Raw genomic sequence first — 19,485 nt, 5'->3', positions numbered from 1 at the left:
CCGTTTTCTTATGTTATTACATAAAATCATATAATTTTTTCATTATTTCATACTTGTGTTAATAATATGTCTCCCTTATAATGAAATAAGTTGCAGCAATAAATATCTAATGCACTAAATCAGATGAAAATTTCAGCATTTTGCTCAGTGAATTCTACTCTATTTATTAAGCTATACATACTTTCAGCCCGGACCATCCCTTTAAAGGAGAATGAAACTCTTGGAGCAAGTTAGCTTTTGTGAAAGCAGAAAAATCAAAGAATAAGATCAACAAAAGTTTGAGTAAAATAGGACTAGCGATAGAAGAGTTATGAGCATTTGAATGTCGAGATCACTGATGCTATGGAGATCCTCCTATTGGCAATGCGACCAAGATCTATGATGTCACAGATGAACAACTCTCCCCTTTTGGACACTGAAAATATACCCCAAAACATCTCTTTTTGCTCATTCTAATCATTATGACAAACGATTCATCAATGATATAATGTTGTGAAACCTCTGTACTTGTCCTCTCATAAAGAGAACACTTCACCTTGTGATAGACTCTATAAAAGTGAGAATATAAGTGAAATAAGTACTAAAGTAATGATATCTATATTTATCAAGCTCCCAATCAAAATTAATTTCCTTGTAAAGTCGCAAATTTATTTTGCAATAAGCGAAGCGACAAAGCTTGTCATTTGGGCTTGGTCCCGTGGCTGTCTCGCTTTCAAGATTTTTTTGAGAAAGTTTACGCGCGTCATGCTCCGGCCCCGGCCCCCCTGGAAAAAATTCTGCGTAAGGCCATGTTGATAATGAGATAAAAATAATGAAAATGAAAGTATACATAAATCAATGTGCCAGGCTCTTTAGAGCATGGCCGTATACAGAATTTCTTTCGGAGGAGGGGGGGGCCGGGGGAGCAGACGCGTAAACGTTCTCAAGTTGAAAGCGACACAGCGAAGCGACCAAGCTTGTCATTTGGGCACTTTTCGGAGTTTTAAAAGTGAAATACGAAGGCTTTCGTGCACACTTTTGGTGAATTTTGTGATAATTTTCAATAGAAAAATAAGTTTTTAAAAATTTAGGGGTCATCATGCCCCCGTATTGTCGTTGCGAGCATTTTGGGGCCAGGGTGAAATCGCCCCAAACGCCTCAAACAGACACTCCAAAATGTATTTGAAGTGCATTATTAGAACTGAAACTTATCTCTACACCAGGAAAAATTAACTTAACAAAAAAAGCAACAAGAAATATTTATAAAAAGTAGAAGGGCCTGTACAAGTACACTGATATTTCACTCTCTCAGCTCATATGCACTTGATCGACTTCCATCGAGGATTCGGGCTAAATTCCGCCCGCCACTTCCGGGGACCAACCAACGTAGTATTTCGATGAAGAGCACTCCGTCGATTCACCGGTTGTCCCTACCGTACACGCGCGCCTATGGGGATTGTGAACTGTAGGAAAAATCGTATAAAATTACACTTTTTGATATTTCTACGAAGACGAAGTTATATAGAAAATGAAGAATATTACAATCAGACCATATCCCTAGAAAATTGCTTCAAGAAATGTCATTATGAAGAGGAAATGGACAAAAATTTGTGAAGAAAAATCACGAAAAAGGAAATCGCATCATGAATATTCATATCATGGGCGGTCCCACATTTGCATGTTATAGCGAGTTTTCCATTATTTAATAAATAATGGCATTATTTAATAAATAATGGCATTATTTAATAAATAATGGCATTATTTAATAAATAATGGCATTATTTAATAAATAATGGTTATTTGTATATAAATAATGATTATTTGTATATAATGGCAAACTGTAAAAATTGTTTATAAATAATGATTATTTATAAATAATGGGATATTGAAACAAAATTATTATTTATAAATAATGAAGTAGATATTTCATTATTTAACAAATAATCTTTATTTATAAATAATGGAAAACTCGAACATTAAATAATGATTATTTATAAATAATGAGAATAATGGTGCACTCGAAAAAATTATTTATAAATAATGAAGTAGACGTTTTCATTATTTAACAAATAATCATTATTTATAAATAATGGAAAACTCAACAAATTATTTATAAATAATGAAAAACAAATAATCATTATTTATAAATAATGAAAAACAAATAATCATTATTTATAAATAATGAAAAACAAATAATCATTATTTATAAATAATGAAAAACAAATAATCATTATTTATAAATAATGAAAAACAAATAATCATTATTTATAAATAATGAAAAACAAATAATCATTATTTATAAATAATGAAAAACAAATAATCATTATTTATAAATAATGGAATGTCGAACTATTATTATTTACAAATAATGAAGTATTACTTGGAATTATATATAAATAATTAGAAATGATATTTTATATAATAGTAGTTATTTACAAATAAAATGTAAATTATATATAAATAATAGTTATTATTTAATAAATAATGATTATATAACAAATAATTGTTCTATATAATATTGGTACATTCGGCGCCTCATACATATCACAGTGATAATATCACATCTCTATGCGCTTTAGAGGAAAAGAAGAGAAGGAATCATTTATTTGTTTTCACATTATTTTTGTAACAATAATTGTGTTTAGGAGTTTATGGATTTCATGCTAAGGCTACATATTTAGCATTATTGAAGGATATCCTTTGTTTCTCGATATCATTCAGATATGTATTTTCAACTGAAGTTATTTATTCACTGTGGCTAATGTACATTATTGCAAACAATAAGGGTATGGCCTTTGTCCAGTGTCCTTGTTATGAGTACGGTAAACATCATTTATTCACTGTAAGTTCTTTCAAGGACATAGCACTAGTGACTATCAACAACTCTGCATTTTTAATGTTGATTTGAAATGCATGTACATGTACTTTGATCCCAATGTGCATTATTCAGCACTTACGACCCATAATTCTTGTGCTTTGAGTTGTGGGAATTATGGAATGAAACTCCTTGCCAAGAAATTACATGTAGGAGTTAAAGGAGAATGAAACCCTTGAAACCAGCTGAATCCATATCAAGATTTTTATGAGAAAGTTTACGCGCGTCCTGCTCCCCGGCCACCCCCCCCCCCGGAAAAAATTCTGCGTACGGCCATGATGATAATGAGATAAAAATAATGAAAATGAAGTATACATAAATCAATGTGCCAGGCTCTTTAGAGCATGGCCGTATACAGAATTTCTTTCGGAGGAGGGGGGGGGGGGGGAGCAGACGCGTAAACGTTCTCAAGTTGAAAGCGACACAGCGAAGCGACCAAGCTTGTCATTTGGGCACTTTTCGGAGTTTTAAAAGTGAAATACGAAGGCTTTCGTGCACACTTTTGGTGAATTTTGTGATAATTTTCAATAGAAAAATAAGTTTTTAAAAATTTAGGGGTCATCATGCCCCCGTATTGTCGTTGCGAGCATTTTGGGGCCAGGGTGAAATCGCCCCAAACGCCTCAAACAGACACTCCAAAATGTATTTGAAGTGCATTATTAGAACTGAAACTTATCTCTACACCAGGAAAAATTAACTTAACAAAAAAAGCAACAAGAAATATTTATAAAAAGTAGAAGGGCCTGTACAAGTACACTGATATTTCACTCTCTCAGCTCATATGCACTTGATCGACTTCCATCGAGGATTCGGGCTAAATTCCGCCCGCCACTTCCGGGGACCAACCAACGTAGTATTTCGATGAAGAGCACTCCGTCGATTCACCGGTTGTCCCTACCGTACACGCGCGCCTATGGGGATTGTGAACTGTAGGAAAAATCGTATAAAATTACACTTTTTGATATTTCTACGAAGACGAAGTTATATAGAAAATGAAGAATATTACAATCAGACCATATCCCTAGAAAATTGCTTCAAGAAATGTCATTATGAAGAGGAAATGGACAAAAATTTGTGAAGAAAAATCACGAAAAAGGAAATCGCATCATGAATATTCATATCATGGGCGGTCCCACATTTGCATGTTATAGCGAGTTTTCCATTATTTAATAAATAATGGCATTATTTAATAAATAATGGCATTATTTAATAAATAATGGCATTATTTAATAAATAATGGCATTATTTAATAAATAATGGTTATTTGTATATAAATAATGATTATTTGTATATAATGGCAAACTGTAAAAATTGTTTATAAATAATGATTATTTATAAATAATGGGATATTGAAACAAAATTATTATTTATAAATAATGAAGTAGATATTTCATTATTTAACAAATAATCTTTATTTATAAATAATGGAAAACTCGAACATTAAATAATGATTATTTATAAATAATGAGAATAATGGTGCACTCGAAAAAATTATTTATAAATAATGAAGTAGACGTTTTCATTATTTAACAAATAATCATTATTTATAAATAATGGAAAACTCAACAAATTATTTATAAATAATGAAAAACAAATAATCATTATTTATAAATAATGAAAAACAAATAATCATTATTTGTAAATAATGAAAAACAAATAATCATTATTTATAAATAATGAAAAACAAATAATCATTATTTATAAATAATGAAAAACAAATAATCATTATTTATAAATAATGAAAAACAAATAATCATTATTTATAAATAATGAAAAACAAATAATCATTATTTATAAATAATGAAAAACAAATAATCATTATTTATAAATAATGGAATGTCGAACTATTATTATTTACAAATAATGAAGTATTACTTGGAATTATATATAAATAATTAGAAATGATATTTTATATAATAGTAGTTATTTACAAATAAAATGTAAATTATATATAAATAATAGTTATTATTTAATAAATAATGATTATATAACAAATAATGATTATATAACAAATAATTGTTCTATATAATAATGGTACATTCGGCGCCTCATAGATATGTGCTATATACATGTATATATAAAAGCAATGTTTATTATTATTATTATTATTACTATTATTATTATCAAATACTATTAGTGCCTGATGCCATGCCCTCAGAAACTTTGAGCACTAAAAATTTAGTGATAGAATCTCAGAGATTTCAAGATTATCTCATGAAATTTTAAGCTAATTCAATGCTTTCGTTTTCTTTCAAAAAGAAAATATTCAGATAATTTTATTTTTATCAAGCTCCCAATCAAAATTAATTTCCTTGTAAAGTCGCAAATTTATTTTGCAATAAGTTCATTTCATATAGGGAATACACCAAGAATTCCCTATTATCGTTTATGAAATGGAATACACATAATGTACACACATTTTGGGGATTCCCGAAAGCTACAATGCCAGCCTAATTCCACACATGTACAGTTCTATGTATACATGTACATGTGTCTCTTCTCACAGTGTGTTAGACTTACTTAATAAGGTCCTCGTACTCTTTGTTTTTTCCTTTTGAGTCTTTCCACCGTCTGTACATTACTGAGGCATCCACATTGGCAGGGGAGTAGGTATTGGGCTCGTTGAGTAGTGAGATTACGCTCAATAAAATTGTTCTGAAAGATACAGACACAAAAAGATGCACATTTGATTAGTACACAATTTGCTTTTTTCATGTACATACATGTATATGCAGAGATGCCAAGTTTTAAAAAAATGTTATGCGTGAGATTTTCATGACTCGGCCTCTCTGGGCGCGCGTGGCCAGTACTTACACTTGTACGTTTCGAAAAGGCGTGCGAGATATGGGCTTCATCATGATATCGATCCATACTACAAAACCATGCGATGCACGCACGCGATTCATCGTATCACGTACATGTACTAGCTGTGCGCTGACTGCACTCTCGATTCGTCTCGCGTGCCAGGGTAGACGCGACGGCGTGCGAAGGCGGTCGGCCAGTGCGTATAATCTAGCGAATAATGCTACTTTTTCTCTTTTTTTTCTGTCGGGTCCCGATGCGTGAGAGAAAAGGGTGCCGTGCGTGAGATCGTGAGACGGACCCTGAATGCGTGAGTCTCACGCACAATGCGTGAGACTTGGTAGCTCTGGTATACATGTATGTTCCAAGCCATGTTGTGTTTTTTTTAAATGATCACATGTACTGTATATTCACTATGATCTTTGTACATGTATTTTGAACTTGAAATTCATCCCAGTTACTTATGATTAAAATAAACATATTCTTTTAGAGTCCATTTCACATACTACAGTACATGTATGTAAAGTTCATCCTGTACAAGAGATTCTATTTTTTTAAACTACATTGTACATGCATAAAACGATCTTCAGAGCATTACCCAATGTCTATTATCTTTTAATATTATTACAACAATTCACATGGAAGAATTACAAAAATTCACACTATCATGTAGTGAGAACTGATTTAAAGTTTAAAGTTACAATGTAAACAATGAAGAGGAAAAAGCCAACATTTAGACATACTGGGAACATGGATTTTTTTTTACATGGAAATGATGGAATGCAGATTAAGGATACAGTATGTAATCGTAAACAAATGAACTTCCGACAAAAGCCATCAGACTATTCAACTTGCCCTCAAGGAAGTACATGTACATGTACAGATTTTGACATGCACAACAATACACAGAAAGGAAAACAAACTTTTAAGTCCCTGAATTCAATAGGAAATGTTGTAATCTAGTATATTCCACTACATGAGCAAAAATATCTCCGCACAGACTTCCACAAACTACAAAATGTACCAACGTACTGTAGAAAAGGTCAGGCTTTTCGTATCATACATGTACATGTACAGCTGTACATGGATGTAGCCTATTCATTTGTTGTTGTTTTGCTTTAAAAATATGTTTTTACTAAGTTTTTACAAAGGTAGGCCTACATTCTATTAAATACATGTAGTTCAACAGATACAAGTACATGTACATTACATTGTATGCACAGTTTATGTAAATATCATCAAATCAAGCATGATGAAATTTTATTCATTTTTGAAATATTACATACCACGTTGTATGTGGACTGAACATGGACGGGGTCGGGGGCACAGTTGGAGGGTTCAAAGGTTCCCCACCGTATTTGATCAAGTTGTCTTTCATAGGCCTGCATGTATCTTCTTCAAAACTTTCTTTTCCTTGATTTGTCATAGTGTAACTCATTTTGTGTGTATGCATGTTCCACTAATGTGCACTATAATACAAACTGCTGTTATTTTCCAGAACTGCCTAATCTGAGGATTGTACATGTACATGTACATGCCTGTAATCGTGTAAATCATACGATAATATAATGTAAATATTTCTTGTTCTTTTTAAAGAAATGATTCAAGACAAACTATTTTGGTATGATTCAAACCACCTTCCTTGTGTTCTCTGTTGGTCCTACAATAATGCAATCCTGTATTCATGGTATTGATAAGGTCATTCGAGCCACTTGTAATTCTGACATCCTACAGAGCAGAGGTGACACACAGCTTGAGAAGGACTCGTAATGATTTGTAATGCCTAGCAGGCAACACTCAATGATTAACTGTACAGTACACTGCACTTGTATGACTAACCAATTACCTACATACTGTAGAGGTATGGTTGGATTACATTAGGTGATTTCAAGTTCAGTGTCGACCTTTTGGTGTTGGTGTTACATGTACATGTACTTTGTAGGTCAGTTTTAACACGAGTATAACACCAAACATAAAATGAAGATGGTTCTGAAAAGTCACTCACTAGTTGTTGAGATGTCAATAGTGTGATCTGGATCAGTTTTACAAACTGAGAATAGGTTTTGGAGCTACATGTAGAGGAAGCAATCAAAATTTCACCAACACCGGACTTGAAATCACCCTCCATTGGATCTGGGAATACTAATGTTTGATTTTGATGTTTTCAATTAAATTCACTTGTTTCAATAGGTCTGTTGCCTCGGTACACTGTATGAATGCAATGCTAAGGGAGCGCTACGTCAGGTTACCATACATGTACCTAGTGGATTGGGCAACACTCCACAGTACTGTTCACATACAGGAAAGCTTTGAGCAGTCAGCTTGGACCAGTCTCCAGCAGAGTAAATTTATGTGAATAGGGTGATGAAATGTGTTCATTCGCAAGCCTACAGTATGTAGGCAAGGAGCTTCAAAGCTTCTTGATGTAGGCATAGTACATGTACAGTACATCCCCAAGTCTATCAAATATCACTGTGCATGAGCAGTAAAATGTCATTTGAGAAACCATAAAAGCGCATTTTTAATTCGATGAGTAACATACATGTATACGTGTACATGTATATTAAAAGCATCCATGATTTTATGATATTCCTTATTCTTACGTGTACATTCTTTTCATCACATCCACTGAAGAGTACACTGTATTGATCTCCTGATCTTTCATTAGAATTTGAGTATGGTACCACATGGTGCTACATGTACATGTCTGGAAATCTGTATTTGAAAGTGTTAGTCACTGTTCATTGTACTGAAAAGGTAAATTGCCAATTTGTCTACTGCCAACTGGTCCACAAGGTCTACTTTCATTTTAATAGTCTAATATGCCATTCCGTCCATCAACATTTCGTCTACCAACCATGTGGTTCACCAACCATTTGGTCCAATAACTATTTGGTCCAATCATCATTTCGTCTAATCAACATTTCGTCTATGACCATTTCGTCTCATAACCAGTTGGTCTAATATTCATTTCATTTTCATTCATTTTGCACTTAACACTTTAAATAGTCCAATTAGACCAAATGGTATAAGGACTAAATGGCTATAAGACCAACTGGTTATTATACAAAATGGTGAGTGGACGAGTTGGCAATTAGACCATGTGGATAGTGGACCAACTGATGGTAGACCAAATGATAGTACACGAGTCGGCAATTGGACGAATTCACATTAGAGTCGTATTGAAAATAAACCCAGAAAAATGGGAAAGGTCATTTCGAGAAAAGTTGATCGTGTCTTGTTTGCTGGCTTTACATGTAGGCTACATCATGTATTGAGATACTTTCATGATACTTACGACTGACCTTCACCCTTTAAATTGAGAGAACATTTTTACAAACTTCCTCCTATGAAATCAAACTGAATTGAGTAGTTGACTGCAGCTCTGCATACATACATGTACATACACAACGCTACAGTCAGCTAGTTAAACTACCGGGTAGTCATAAAACAACAGTGCTGGTAAAACTCTCTCAAGGGAAATGCAGTAATTGACCTGTCATGGATAGGTACATACATGTACCTACATGTACATGACGTACTGTTCAGTATAAGCCTACATACACATACATGTACATGTAGGCTACAATGATGACCTTGTACACGTACAGTGTGAAAAAGGATAGTTCCATGATTAGTGAACATTTGTCGGCCTGCATATACTGTACATGTACAGATGGGGAGTAAATACCCCCCCCCCCCCCCCCACCAATAATTATGAATTTCATGAAAAATTGTATGGACCTTTTTTTTTAGCAATGTACTGTACAGTGTACATTGTACATTTACATGTACAATGTAGCACTGCTCCTGAATGAACGTAAAATATATTACAGGGCCTACCGGTATGTGTGACAGCACAGAATATTAAATAGCTTTTTTTTTCTATCAATAAAACAGCCATATATATCTAAGAGGTGAAAGTATGAAGCTGGAATAATGAAGAAGGGGGTGCAAAAAAAACCAAATTACTGAAGATATAAAATACTATTTTTTTTCTCATAATTTACAATACCTGACATTCTGTGTTGGATTCCACCTTTCCGACGGCAGCTCTCCGCTCTGTTCATCTGCCACAGGGGGGTGTAGGATGGATATACACACATCACCGCTATTCTGTGATTCCATTAGAAGAAAAAAAGAAAGACATCGTCTCATGAGTACTGACATAAATCACAACTGAGCTGCCCCTCATTCCCTTTCCAATCCAAATGTCAGCAATCAAGCTATCAAAATGTCAATTGTACTGCCTTATAATACCGGGTGGGTGTTTCAAAAGTGACATCACCCTAGAAATAGTTTGCTTTCATTGTTTAGCTCTGAACTTTCTCATCAAAATTTACCTGTTTTATGTAATACTAGAATCAAATAAAATCCCAGCTGCATACAAATGATGGAAGTAACTTAGTAAGCCATGTACATGTAGATTGGTGAGATTACTTGTAATTTGGGAGACATTTTTTTCTATAATACATGTAGGTATAATGGCAAAAATTAGCAGTGTTCGTGGGAAAAGCTGTCATAACATGTTTGTCAAATAAAATAAGTGGGCGGTATACATGTACATGTATGTACATGTAACTGGGTGTTGTGGCGTGCGCCTGTAATCCAAGCTGTGGGGAAGTTACAAATTGATGCAGAGGTTCGAGGTTCGAGCCCTGGTCACGTCTTTCGGATGGTGACGTTAAAGGTCGGTCCCAGACGTAAATAATCATATCTGATTGATACATGTCTGACAAAACTCAAATACACACATGTATGTAGGGCCTACATGTACACTGAATGGGCTACATTTAAAATACACTTCGGAATGTAGGCCTAGTGTACATGTACTTAAGACTCCATAGAGCAGGCCTTCATGAATTAACATTCTCACAGCCTGAGTTCAGTGAGTTGTATTAGTTTAAAAATTCATATTTCTGTATAAAAAGTATTTAATGAATTTTACAATGTGTAGGCCTATTAGCCTGTACAGTGAGTAAAATAAGTATGGTACTGTAATTTCTTTGTTTGCATAATTTCCATGATAACATCATAACAAACCTCTTGATATTGAAGTCTTTTCTTTGGCTCATGATCAAATTTATTTACAAGTACATGTAGTCCTAAAAGTGTTTGTACTGGATACACATAATAAAATTGTAGCAGAGACATTTACATTTAATAGTACATTACTGTACATGTACATGTACATATATATACATTATTTAGGGGCTATGGCCAAGGACTCTATGACCCCTGTTACATATATCTGAGAGATTCCCTACCTCGGGCCGGCCCGGGGCCTACCTCGGGTCGGAAAGAAATCAGATGTAAACATCCCAAACCTACCTCGGGCCACCTTTTAGCAAACCTACCCGAGACCACATCCAGAGGTAGTCTCGGGTAGGTATCGGGCCGGCCCCGGTCCACCGATTCGTAGATGTAAACGCACACAAGCTTTCAAACCTATCTTGGTCCGTTCGCCAGCTGTCAAATTACGTCATAACGTGCGCTATCCCCTCCCCAGCCCCGTCGTTCTTCAAATGTTTTGCGGCATGCGACATGTGAATTGTGATTGATAAAGTTTTTGATTTGAGTGGAAAGAAGGAAGCATTTTAAACATATCCTTTTCAAGTCGATCATATCTTCAACGACTGCTGGGATCATCAGCATTCTTCCAGAATCTCGGTTAAAGGTAAAGGTAAAGAGTTGTTTCGACTCTCTCTGGAAATCGGTACTTGCTCCAGAGTACCCTGTCGCTTGTGCAGCCGTAGCTCATCGCCATCCTTATTCTCTGCCGACGTCTTTCCTCAAACCTTCTTACTCTGATTGCCCTTTCCCGAAGAAATTGCTTACGACTTTCCCGAATCAGGGAATACACATAATTATTCTTCATAATGTATTCGAGGGTCTGTACTTTTCGGGGTTTTAAATATCTAGAAATAACAACTAACGTACGCTATCCGATCGTAACCAAATGGCGAGCTAGCAGCCGACGAGTGTAACGAAATGTAAACAACTTCAATAAGCGCGCGCAAATTATTCAGAGCCTAGATCGAGAGCGCCCTTTGGTGTCAGCAATCGGATACCGCTCGAAACCGTACCGGAGGGAATGAACGCTGTGATGTAAACAGACCACATTTCGGACTCGGTCCGTTCGCGAAGCTAATCCACCAATAATCCAGTCAAGGTTGCAAGTGGACTAGGTCGGGTCTTGGGTAGGAAACTTTCAGATGTAACAGGGGTCTATTGAAGCAACTTGTAAATTATAGTTACTATGTTGCATGGACAACAATGTATCATGCTTAAAAGTTCAACAATATTATTGTTCAGCCATGAAGTGAACTTGAAGGACAGGTTTCAACCTGCAAGTAAACAATTAAACTTGTACTTTTTCTCTAAATATTGATTCACATTAACATTTTTCTGGGGTGGACTTGACTGTCACAATATCATTTTTGTAGGAAATCAGCAAGTTTTCCATGTACATTTCACGGCCCAAAAAAAAATAATCCCATAAAAATTGGCATAATTCAGGATCATTGGCATGTTTTCAAGTCAGAGATCAAGCAAATCCAGTCAACGATCAGAACACAACTCGTATAGCAATGTCACATGTACATAATGTGGGTGCTTTCATAGTTTGGCGGTTTGCCATTCGCGAAAAACCCCCTTGTGGTCATCTTCTTCTACTTCTACTTCTTCTACTTTGAATAGTAATACAGATAGTTTAGAAGTATACATGTCAGGATAGGAAATAATTTTTAGTTTTTAGGGGCTATTTTGCTTTTCCACACTGGGGTGATTGCAGAATTTTGGGGGCTATGACCCCATTTACATCTGGAAATCGGTGGCCCGGGGCCGGCCAGAGTCCAGTTGCAACCTTTTCACGGGATTAAAGAGGATTACATGTAGCTTTGCGAACGGACCTGGTCCGTAAATGTGCCTGTTTACATAACAGCATTTTTCCTCCCCTCTCTGGAACGCGGACAGACGGTTCGAGCTCCTTCTCCTTTCTCTTCTTCTTTTTCCTCTTCTTCTCCTTCTTCCTCTTCTTCTTCTCCTTCCTCTTCTTCTCCTTTTTCCTCTTCTTTTTCTCCTTCTTCCTCTTCTTCTCCTTACCCCTCTTCTTCTTCTCCTTACCCCTCTTCTTCTTCTCCTTACCCCTCTTCTTATTCTCCTTCTTCCTCTTCTTATTCTCCTTCTTCCTCTTCTTCTTCTTCTTCTCCTTCCCCACTTCTTCTCCTTCCCCACTTCTTCTTCTTCTCCTTCCCCCTCTTCTTATTCTCCTTCTTCCTCTCCTTTTCATTCTTCTTCCTCTTCTCCTTCTTTCTCTTCTTCTTTTTTTCTTCTTTTTCTCCTTCCTCTCTTCTTATTCTCCTCTTTTCTTCTCCTTTCTCCTCTTTTATTCTTCTTCTTCTTCTTCTTCTTCTTCTTCTTCTTCTTCTTCTTCTTCTTCTTCTTCTTCTTCTTCTTCTTCTTCTTCTTCTTCTTCTTCTTCTTCTTCTTCTTCTTCTTCTTCTTCTTCTTCTTCTTCTTCTTCTTCTTCTTCTTCTTCTTCTTCTTCTTCTTCTTCTTCTTCTTCTTCTTCTTCTTCTTCTTCTTCTTCTTCTTCTTCTTCTTCTTCTTCTTCTTCTTCTTCTTCTTCTTCTTCTTCTTCTTCTTCTTCTTCTTCTTCTTCTTCTTCTTCTTCTTCTTCTTCTTCTTCTTCTTCTTCTTCTTCTTCTTCTTCTTCTTCTTCTTCTTCTTCTTCTTTCCGCGCAATAACTCGAAAAATATTTAAAGGTATTGTTTAACTTTGTGAGCAGCCGATTTAAAAAATTCTCAAACCAAGATGAAACATGTGTACAAGTGCATGTATTAGAACTGATAAACCCTGAAAACAACCATTATTGAGAATGAAAAGCTAAAACTACAAGGCAAACCCCGATTTTGTAAATAGGCGTCTTATAGACGCCTAAATAGTACACATAAGTGTAAGGGATGAAATTAAGATGGTGTTTTCGGTCACTTTATATTTCAATTTTTGAAGCACTAAATAATTATTTTCGAATGCAATTTTTTCTAGGCTTCATTTTTGTAACATATCACAGACACAGGTGACAAGTGTGACCTTCTAGCTCAGATTTTTTTAAAGTCAAACCAATGTTAACCAATCACTTTAATGGATTTTTAAAATTTTTGGTGTGTAGGACTGTAGGTACATGTAGATGACACCAAAATACAGGCTAAGTTCGATTTCAGAGTCCGCAGGTTAAAGGTCACAGCTCATTACATATGTGAGTTGGTTCAAAGATCTATAAAATTAATTCATTATATATATGCATATTGGTTTCTGCACGATATTAAGTTCAATCATATTGAATGAATTTCTGATTGCATTAAAGCGGGGGCATCTTGGTCCTCTGGACACGTCAAATTTCTAGTTTCTTATTCTTCTCGCTCGTCACACTTTTCCTTCCTCCTTCCTGGAAATCTGTGCGCTATGACGTACATAGGCTATAATTTGCGACGGCTGGCGAACGGACCGAGACAAGTTCGAGGTAAGTTTGCGTTTACATCTACGAATTGGTGGACCGGGGCCTGCCCGAGACTACCTCTTGAGGTGGTCTTGGGTAGGTTCGCTAAAAGGTGGCCCGAGGTTGGTTTGGGATAAAATCTGATTTCTTTCATAGCTGAGGCAGGCCGCCCCGGGGCTACCTAATTTCTAGATGTAACAGGGGTCTACTTCTTTCACTCGAAGGGCTACTTTTTAGGGGTAAAAGATAATGTAATTGTGCAGTAAAAGTAAATATTAGTTAGAAAATTGATTTTATAAATAATATTGAGTATTGTTTGAAACAGATCTTGGGGCAACTCTACAAAGAATGGTTGTCCCAAAGCATGCATTTCATACATGGAAAATTTTGCATAATAGCTACTACCATGGTAACAGGGCTCAGTAGCCAATCAGAAACAAGTTTTTAATCGTAGTTAAACTAGTTACCATAATGACAAAGTTACCATAATTTATTATTGTAAAGTCCTTTAAAATGACACGGGCGTTAATAATCTGTTTTTCTGATCTCCCACTCACAGCTCTGAGTCCAAAGTAAAAGGTTACAGATCTCCATAAAATGCAAATATTATGTTTGCATAATTAGTATTAACATGACCACTGACCAGGAAGGCCATGTATTTAGTATTAATGCTGGTATTTGTCTGAAAATTACATGTGACCACTGGAACTAAACATGTACACTGAAATGTCATGATCTGATCATTTCCTTATAAAACCTGTTCGATTACATAATGGAAGTACATGCATGAAACAATTGTCATTTATAGAATATAAGTATCTGTACACATACATGTATGGTCAACTGTGGTTTTAACATTTTTGAAAAATAGGAAGCATGCATTCTTGCACCAAAGTCAATCGATATTTATTATGCAAAAAAATTGCAATGCTACACATACATGTACATTCAATCACCACATTTCAACCTGAGAACAAGGTTTTCAAAATAGTTCAAACCAAGCAACCAGTTGTAGAGCGTTGTGGCCTAGTTAATTAGTCTCCGGACTTTGAAACAGAGGTTCGTGGGTTCGAATCCCAGCCATGGCGTAATTTCCTTCGGCAAAAAATTTATCCACATTGTGTTGCACTAGACCCGGGTGAGGTGAATGAGTACCCGGTAGGATTTATTCCTTGAACGCTTTAGCGCCTATTAATATGGCGGCTCAGCTACAGCCGGGGTAATAATATGATACCAAGTATCAAAGCGCAGTTGAGTATACACATACTGTAGTAACTGTGCTATACAAATAGACATATTGTTATTATTATAACCAAGAGATTCTTATTTGGTTGACCAATTTCATTTTTAAAATTATTACATGTACACCCTTCTCACTACATGTACATTCCTAAAACTAGTTTAGTGGAAACTAGTCTAACGCGTAATGAGAACTGTCAAAGCGGTCTTGGAAGCGATCTTCCAAACCAGTTTGGAAGATCGCTTTGCCTTGTTAAACTGGTTTAAGCGTGAGTGAGGACACAACTGTTCTTCGGGAAGCGATCTTCGCACATTTTGAGCGCGCTACTCCACACACTGTGTGTAGAATGCCTACAAACAATGCAGTTTCGAATTTCGCGCAAATCGTGTCACCCCACTGAGAGCATTCCCATACATGTAGCAACAAGATCACTTTACGTTAAGTGATTTGGAAAACCACTTTCGGGTGATCAAATGGGAACACTAGCAAAGCAATCTTCCAAACTGGTTTCCTGAAACGGTTTCCAGAATTCCAGTAAACCAGTTTTAGAAAATATAATGAGAAATGTGTCATGTACTGTACATGTACTTCTAACCAAACAAAAATATTACTAGTAACTATAAGGTGCATACCACAGATATTGCAATTCAGGTGAATGTTCAGATTTCAATCACAATTCTACATAAATGTATGACAGGCATTCTTCCAGTTCTGGGGCTCTTCATAAAAAGTACAAATTGTAAATACCATGTAAACCTAGATTGTGATCGGCTCCTGAGTCATGTTACCATGGTAGTTGCCATAATTGCAAATTTAACACAATTATTTTTTTAAGGAAACAAGCCAGCAACACAGGTACATGTACAACACTGCATGGACAATCCAACTTTACATATATGAAGCTGTATTGTAGAACTGAAATCAGTCGGATATTGTTTTCATTTAAAAAAAAACTGTTTTTATGCTGGCCTATAGAGATCAAACATATACTTCCATAAAATTGTGATTCCTGTTTGGGGTTCGTACAGGAAAATCAATTAAACTTTACAAACACTCCAAGTATGATGTTGCCATACTAATCTACATGTACCTGCACTTGTACATTGTAATTGTTATTCTTCCCTATTGCTTTGGCATGTGGGTGGTAATAGGGAGTCTTGATTAGTAATGCTTCTTTGATCATTTCAATAATGATTCATATCACTGCTTTGAAATTCAATGTTAAGTACCCGACCAAGCACTTACAAAGTCCACTTGCTAGGTGACTCAGCCTACCCGAGCCAAACCTTTGAATATTTTATTTTTAGTACATGACTGGTGAGGATGATCGAGGGGAAAATTTGCCTTCTGGTACCTGGAAACCAAGACCATAAGGTGCATCAAGACCTATTAAAGACCAAGGCCTTTTTGTACAATTGTACAGGTACCTTTTAAGAACATCGCCTTCAGGAGCTTCCACAAGACTAAGGCTTCATACAAAGCCCGAGATCGTGCCTCAATCGAGAGTCAAGATCAAGACCACAGTAATATGTCTCGACACCAAAGACTTCAAGAGCTTGCACAAGACTAAGATCTATAAATAGTAGTGTCGACTATAAAGGTCTTCATTCACGTCGACAAGATTAAATCAGATGCCTCAAGATCAAGGCTACATACTGTGCGAGTGTACGTAGGTCATGCTCTCAGCTCTGTTCATCCAGAGTTCATAATTTATTGTACAGATTTGCTCTACTGTACACATGGCCGTTGAAACAAACCCTCATTCCTTTTCAAAATTGGTCTAAATCTATAAAGTTTTATAAAAATAGTTCATCCAGATGGGATACTTTGAAAATGTTTGGAATGGTACTTTAACACTATAAAGCTTACATGTATGTTTCACCCATTTCTAAGATTCCAAAATAATTTTTTTTTTAATCAGAACCAAGTGAAACAATCAATTTCCTCCGCCCAAATAGCATTTGTCTTGCTTACCTCATATATGTTGGGATGCCACATCTTTGTGAGAAATCTGAATGTCGGAGGCGAATACGGGTAGTCATGTGGAAACTTCATAATTGCCTACTCAAATGAGAAAGAGATGGAAAAGAGAGAAAAAAATGAAACATTACAGTAAAATAAAAAAGTAAACGTCTATTTATTAAACAGGGTCACACAAAAAAAACTACTGAAATTTTTTTCTGACATATGATTTTCATTACAGATCGAGCATGCGATCTTAAACACATAGGAGTTATGCCGAAAAATTTATTACAAATTATAATTTCCTCCTGTTAAAGCCTCTTTAATTACTAACTATTGTCCATGGCGGAAGGCATTTCCATATTAATGAGTAAAAAAGAAGAGGATCAAGGGTATTTGTATTCCAGTTCATCGTGACTTAGCCATGAACCAGAATAGCCTGGTAGTTGAGTCGCTGCCCGGCAAGCAGTAGATGGCAGGTTCGAATCCCACTGGTTCCAATTTTTTTCTGACTTTAATATGATTTTCATTACAGAGCGAGCATGCGATCTTAAACACTTGCCGGAAAAAATTTGTTTACAAAATTGTGATTCCCTAAAAGTTCTATCAAAGGTAAAAATTTGATTTGGCTTTATAATTTTCCAATTTCCAGTTACAGGTTACACCATAATGAAGCCCATTTATGAAGGACAGAAGCTTAGAGACGCACCCCCTCAAAAAGAAAAATGAGTGATGAACTGTACCACTGCCGTTACCGTAGTAACATATGACTACTAGTAAAGACTTATTTTCTGAAAGGTGCTGGGCCCTACTGCAAGGCTCCACACTAACTTTTTTTCTTGGTTGCCCGATCAGTCCACCAAAATCATCAATATTTTTGGTGGCCTGCAAAGCAACTTAGTGGCCCTATAACAATAGAAAACATTAGACTTGAGCCAAACCAGGCCGAAGAGTGTGAGCTTTCACAGAATTTTGATGGCCCAACTCTCATTCAAGTTGCCCGGGCCACTGCTAATGTCGAACCCTGCCTACTGAGCATAAATGCATCGAGGCACTTCACAAGGTGAATCACCAAATTTGACAAGACTTTTAAAAACTAAAGTTCAGAATCTAACTTTCATTTACTCTGGGTTTTTTTTATTTGTATAGGCCCCTAATCAAAATTAATCTTTTATTGGTTTAATGACCAAAATAATAACAAATAAATAAAATCAATCTTTAAAATCAACTGCAAGACAATAAATACCAATAAATTATAGTAACACAAATTATATATAGATATAAATATAGTGGATAGTCTTATAACATGACATAGGACGAGTCAATAAACAATTCAAATTAAAATTAATCAGAATCAGATCTCGTTTCATTTCACAGATTTGCTTCATTTTTAATCACAATAAATCACTGACTCAGATATCCAAAAGCCTTTGTCTATGCATTGCAATATGTTAAGACCAAGACTCAAAGGTATCCTCCTTGCCAGTGAAATGCTTGGATGCGTGGACAAAAGTAAAACAGCTGATCGAGCTCGGACAAAAGTGTTGTCTTACAGATCCTTACTGTAGAAAATACACACGTCGTCAAACAAAGGCAATCGGCATTAGCAATCAGAAATACATTCCCTCCATCAACAACAAAAAATATACTTATTTCCAAATGATTCTTTATGGTATGCTACCTTAAAATATCCTCCTTCATATAATGTTCCTGGTGGACCAAAAATTGCAACTTCCCAATCAAAGAGATTCTCATCATTTGCCTTGACAATAAAACCTTCCACTGGTTCTTTACTGAGTTTGATCAGTTCTGCACGCAAGGCCCGTAGAGCACTGGTCGTCGCTACGCTGGTTGTTGTGGCCATTTCCCCCAAACTTTTTCTCTATTTTATCCTTTTTTGCTATTTTTTCTTCAGGTTTTTAATTGAACAGAAATTTGAATAATCAAAGTGTCTTTCTACTGCCGCTATTAAAAGGAAGACGACACTGCTCGTCTGATTTGCCTTATTCTTCGATACGTTTCACGAAGACTTTGTTGTTGTTCGACGTAAGCAATGCAATCTCCTAGTGTATGTGTACGTGTGTTATGTATTGCATGCACTGCGCTGCGCTGCATGCATGCACTAT

At 35.7% G+C, this 19,485-nt stretch overlaps 1 protein-coding gene across 1 annotated transcript in view; it reads right to left on the bottom strand.

Annotated features, from left to right (window-relative positions):
* The window catches only part of LOC129262396 (ubiquitin-conjugating enzyme E2 R2-like), a 25,949-nt gene extending 6,464 nt beyond the window's left edge, over window positions 1-19,485 (bottom strand). The window contains exons 1-4 of the mRNA XM_054900508.2: window positions 19,041-19,485; window positions 17,372-17,458; window positions 9,672-9,772; window positions 5,375-5,509 (exon numbers count right to left, since the gene is read on the bottom strand). Coding sequence (XP_054756483.1) covers window positions 5,375-5,509; window positions 9,672-9,772; window positions 17,372-17,458; window positions 19,041-19,223 — 506 coding nt within the window. The 5' untranslated portion in view covers window positions 19,224-19,485. The remainder of the gene's footprint in view (window positions 1-5,374; window positions 5,510-9,671; window positions 9,773-17,371; window positions 17,459-19,040) is intronic.

This window comes from Lytechinus pictus, chromosome 5 (assembly GCF_037042905.1).
Source record: "Lytechinus pictus isolate F3 Inbred chromosome 5, Lp3.0, whole genome shotgun sequence".
NCBI lineage: Eukaryota > Metazoa > Echinodermata > Echinoidea > Temnopleuroida > Toxopneustidae > Lytechinus > Lytechinus pictus.
This window is presented reverse-complemented; position numbering and strand designations above follow the sequence as displayed.